This window comes from Dipteris shenzhenensis, chromosome 12 (assembly GCF_047967505.1).
Source record: "Dipteris shenzhenensis isolate YYH24624 ecotype China chromosome 12, Dip_SZ_1.0, whole genome shotgun sequence".
In the NCBI taxonomy this organism is placed as follows: Eukaryota; Viridiplantae; Streptophyta; class Polypodiopsida; order Gleicheniales; family Dipteridaceae; genus Dipteris; species Dipteris shenzhenensis.
The window spans coordinates 8,997,520-9,002,806 of record NC_141607.1 but is presented as its reverse complement, the minus strand read 5'-3'; the positions used below and the strand labels follow the sequence as shown (position 1 = coordinate 9,002,806).

General features: G+C 45.9%; 1 protein-coding gene across 1 annotated transcript; it reads right to left on the bottom strand.

Annotated features, from left to right (window-relative positions):
* Positions 1 to 2,600: 2,600 nt before the first annotated feature.
* LOC147895774 (ras-related protein RABE1e-like) lies at positions 2,601 to 4,811 on the bottom strand. The gene is made up of 8 exons (XM_087383245.1): positions 4,505 to 4,811; positions 4,315 to 4,387; positions 4,137 to 4,237; positions 3,983 to 4,048; positions 3,727 to 3,824; positions 3,511 to 3,573; positions 3,215 to 3,307; positions 2,601 to 3,113 (listed from the first exon to the last, which is right to left on the bottom strand). The coding sequence occupies exons 1-8, from the start codon at positions 4,572 to 4,574 to the stop codon at positions 3,033 to 3,035; spliced, it is 645 nt and encodes a 214-aa protein (XP_087239371.1). The 5' UTR covers positions 4,575 to 4,811; the 3' UTR covers positions 2,601 to 3,032.
* Between the last annotated feature and the right edge of the window lie 476 nt (positions 4,812 to 5,287).

The window sequence follows — 5,287 nt, the reverse complement described above, 5'->3', positions numbered from 1 at the left end:
TCTACCACCATGTTGATGAATGTTCCTATAGAAAAGATATTTCAAGAAATGTGTATTCTCAAAATGACTGCCATGACAACAATTTCTGTCTGGTGGACATATATCGCCATTGATGTTATCACAAGGCTGCCTTCTACAGATGGGATGACACAGCAGCTATGTAGCAGTTGGTATGCTTACAAAACAAGACTATTTCATTTCCACCCCAACATGATGTTCAGCAGCTCGGATTGTAAAATTCATTGATGATGTTTGGCATCTTAGGTTGCAAAATTCATTGATGAAGTGTTTGAGCACACCATTTACTTCCTCACAAAATTAATCTTCCTAGCTATAGTACCCCCTGGCAACTCTAGCATGCTTTTTTTGCAAAAGAAAGGAACCTTCTATTAATGCTTGAAAGATTTCATACAAGACAACAGCCCCGATGGTGCTGAGTATGAAAAATCCGAAAAAGGCTGAAAGAAAAACCAGCCTGTTCCAGAGAAGCCCAGCTCACTGCCTAGGGGATCTCTGGAATTGGGGCTAACAGCCAAGTGAAGGGGCTATACAGCCAGCGAATCCCTTGTGGACTGAAGATGTAGAAAACACCTACGATAGTCGCACTGGAGCTTGGAGTCCCGCGCTCCTAGGTGGACGGTAGAGTGTAAATGATATCCTGCCAGATGGCAACCAAGGTAGCCGAGGGTAAAACTGGGTGCTCTCCCATCACAAGACTGCACCGAACCACCCAAATGTTCCAAGCCGTGATGCTAGCTACCACCTCCCAAACACTGTCCTTCCTAGGAGGAGGAGGAGCTAGGGTGTCAGGGGGGACTGCCTCGTGGAGTGCAATCCTCTAAATGCTCTGACCCTGTATCCGGTAGGCTGGGGAGATCTCATCAATCTGAAACGCGTGTCCTCCCTCTGTCAGCCAAGCCACCATCCCCCAGGTGTAATCTCTGTGTATACTCTGCATGCGTGTCATGATCCTGAGGGCTCTCATCCAGATCCTCGCTACGCTACGATAACTCCATAGGCAGTGCGGGATAGTCTCCAGGACACCATCTGAGTAGAGTGGCACTGCCCCTCCACTCGCATCTACTCCAACCACGGGCTGATGGGCAAGCCTTCGTGGACTGCCAGCCAGAAGAAGTATGAAATCTTCCTCGGCCACAAGTTGGACCACAACCGCATCCAAAACCTAGAGTGAACATCCCGGGGCACTCTCTGGATCACCCAGCGTCTTTCCCTCGAGGGAGTCCACCTCGACGAGTCCATCTGAAGTCTCCTGCCAATCCGTGTGGTGTAAGACAAGAAAGGCACCTCATCTATCGTCTCAGCTAGGCCGCCCTTGGAGGGCCAGAAGCACTCCCCCGGGTCCCACTGGACCTCCCTTAGGGGTCTACCCTCCCATAGCCAGAGGCGCCATCGAGAGGCGTCTTGCTCTGAGATACTGGGATCAATGTGCCACTCCTTCCCCAAGCATCCTACCACTCTGATCCTCTACCAGTGTATCCCATCAAGACTCCCATCCATCTCAAGGTCACTCCCAGTGAGGGGCTGAAGCAGGCCTCCAGGTCCCACATGGAAGAAGCCGGGGTGCATGCTGCCACGCTGCATCAAAATCCTCTAGGGAACCCCAGTACGAGAAAACTGCCCCAACCATCTGCTGTCTCTCCAAATGTGAAGTCCTTCCCACCAAGACTCAAGAATGGCTAAGTCAATCTCGCCCATCTGCTGCCCTGCCCCTCTTAGATGCGCTATGGCGTCAAGCCTCGCCTCTACCTCCATAGGTAGTATGCTCCAACAACCAAAAGACCCAACTCTCGCATGCTAATCTCCACTAGCTTAGCTTATTTTACCCCTTCCTTAACGGAACTAGAGACCATGACATTAGGCCTATGACATGCATTTCAACTTCCTTGATGCCCAACAGCTCTCGCATGCTAATCTCCACTAGCTTAGCTTATTTTACCCCTTCCTTAACGGAACTAGAGACCATGACATTAGGCCTGTGACATGCATTTCAACTTCCTTGATGCCCAACAGCGGTCTAGATCATTTTATAAACATATGCCCTTACACCTGCGACCATATTCCCATATGATGAGCATATATTTATGCAAAAAGATAATCAACCTAAGCATAAGGTTACATATTTCTTCAGAAGAAACCAGTCTCAAAGTACTCTGAAGAATCTGGAATCGAAATATGTAACCTTATTCTTAGGTGTGTTGGGTAGCAAGGGATGTCATAACGAGGTCATAACTTGATGTCATAGTCTTGAGTTTTGACTAGAAAAAACCAGTCTCAAAGTACTCTAGTCAAAACTCAAGACTATGACATCAAGTCATGACCTCGTTATGACATCCCTTGCTACCCAAGTCGGTCTAGATCATTATATAGACGTGCACTTCTCAACTGCAAACATACTCATGCATATGAGCATAAGTTCCTTCATCCTGAGTCTCTATTGGGGCTCAGAGATTACATGGCAGTTGCACTCATTGCAAAGACTAGCAAGTAGGGAGAAGACTGATTAAATTAAAAACACTATCACGTGACTCCAACCATAAATGGTGTAATCTAAACATGACAAGAACCACAAAAGCGTTCATCCATACGTTCACATTTTATTTACTGTGTTCCCCCCAGCAGTATAAAGGATGAATTCAACACACACACCCTGCTTCTAGTTCTACAAAAAATTGTTTCCACAGCCTCAATAGCCAGTCTGTTAAAATATTCACCTTAGCACAATCTTCGAAAGCAACCTACAGGAAATATAAGGAAAACAGATGAATATAACTGAACCCAACCAATTTTCCTCCACTCCAAATTATCACAGATGTTCAGCAGAGACCAGAATGCTCCATAAATCAGTCTCTGATTCCCTTTACACCAGAGGAACACTTCTCCAGAAAGGGTTTTGTCGACACAAGACTTCAAGGTGCACCACATATCTTTATGAACGGAAGCAGCACCTGATCACGAAGCATTTAACTGACACGGGCAATTGGCACATACATAAGCAATACCATGCTGCGGCATCATGAGCAGCAAGCAGACTTTGGCTTGATTTCAGGTGAATCTTTGGGGACGTTCGGCTTGGAGATGGTGATTGTAGGAGCCTGCCATGACAAAGACAAAAGCGCCAAAATGTTCAGCACGTCAATTAACAGCACCACAGATACTATAGGCTTCCCCGTTGAAAGTTCTGTAACATACTAACCTCCATCTTTGCAGGAGCTTCAGAGAGCCTCTGCTTGATATCTCTTGCAATGGTGAAAAAGACCTGCTCAACATTCATATTTGTCTTGGCACTCTGCATTCAGAGCAAACTTGGAATGTATAAGAATGCCAACCCACGATGGATGCTCACAAAAGACATGTTAAAATGCGTAACCATAGCTTGCTCCGTAGAAAAATCCCATCCACAGCTCCTGATCCCACTTTGTTCAAGAGCCAAAGCGAGATCCCACTAAGAACAGAATAGAGGAAGACCAGTTTAAAAAATGCTCCACTCACAGTCTCATAAAAATTCAATCCGTACTCATTGGCCAAAGCTTGACCACGGGTAGTCGAAACAGCCTGGCAAGACCAGAAACAGTTTCAGTAAGGTGCTGTGTTCATCCAAACTAATTGCCAAAAGTCTGCAATAAATATGGGCCTAATAACCAATAAAATGTTTTGACTCTGTCCAAGTCTCGAGTATTACGAGACTTTTTGACAGCGGCCCCCTACCCTCTTGCTCTCGTCCATATCGGCTTTATTGCCGACCAAAATCTTGTTGACATTATCGGACGCATGTTGCTCAATGTTTTTAACCCAGTTTCGGATATCTAGAGCGGCACGTTAAATTCACGGGGACACGAAAGAACTTATTCCTTGCAATGCTTATAATAGGTACGAAACTTAACGAAAATAAAAATTGTGAAGAACCTCGAAGCTCCAAAAGCAGATAAAAATGCGTAGATCTGTGGACAAACAAAAAGGATACTGTTGAACGAGGACTCATCGGTAACATCATAAACGAGAATGATGCCCATTGCCCCGCGATAGTAAGCTGCACAAAAAAACGGCAGCTCGATTACTCGGCCGCCAAAGCATCGACGAAGTGCTGCACGCTTGAAATCAAGGATCAGAGCGCAGACCTGTCGTGATGGTTCGGAAGCGCTCTTGACCGGCTGTATCCCAAATCTGAAGCTTGATGCGTTTACCATCAAGCTCAATTGTTCGAATCTTGAAGTCAATCCTGAATGGAAAAGGGTTAAAAGAGAGCACCTCGAAACGAGCCAAACAACATCATTCGTAAGGTTGGACACTAGATACCCTATAGTGGTGATGAAACTCGTCGTGAAAGTGTCGTCGGAGAATCGTAGCAGTAAGCAACTTTTCCCGACGCCTGCTCGATGAGAAACACAAATACGCGTTCAGGGACGGCGGACTCCAGAAGGACACGATTGCGGAATCCGTTGAGCAGAAGAAAGGAGGAGGTAAATAGAATGGAAAGATGACCTACCACTGTCGCCGATCAGCAACAGCTTGATAAGATAATCGTGATCTCGAGCTCGAGCCGCTCCGGCTGCCATGATTGCTGCCAAGAAAAGGTTGGCGAAGAATGAGAGCAAATACTATTACGTGAAGGTTTGAGCGTAAGGTGGATCTGCCAACGAAAGCAGCAGCAGCAGCAGCAGCAGCGGCAGGCGGATGGCTGAGTCCCTTGAATTGTGTTACAAATTGTTGATGATTGGACTCTTTCTACAAGAGTTATGGATGGATGCCCATGGATGTATCATGTATGTATGGTTGGTTGGTTCAGGGCCCTCTATCACGCTCTGCTCTTACACAAAGAGTCCCTTCCTCGTATGAGATTGGATCAAGAGATGCTTCTAATAACGAAACGGACAAGAGGCATACGCACTTGGGAGCCTTACCACCATCTTCAACCTTAGTCTAAAGCTCCTTCTCACTACATCCTTGTATACAATGTCAATCAATCTTATAAAGAATGTTCATTCTTATATCTAGATGTTGCCTCGGCAATAGGCTCCTAAGGAATTACAAGAGAGGCATAGGTCTCCCATACGAGTCTGACCTAATGTACTCTCGTAAGTGTTGGTATTAACATAGTAGGCAAGTAAGTGAACTTGGGCAAAGGATCGACATGCAATTGTAAAGTTGATGGGTGTTCAGCAATAAGCTTCGGATGCCCCTTAATCAATTTCTTGCCATTGTCTCAAGCATCATAGGGGCCGTAGTTTTAGGAAAGCTATGTATGTAATTGAGTAGAAGGTGGAGGAAA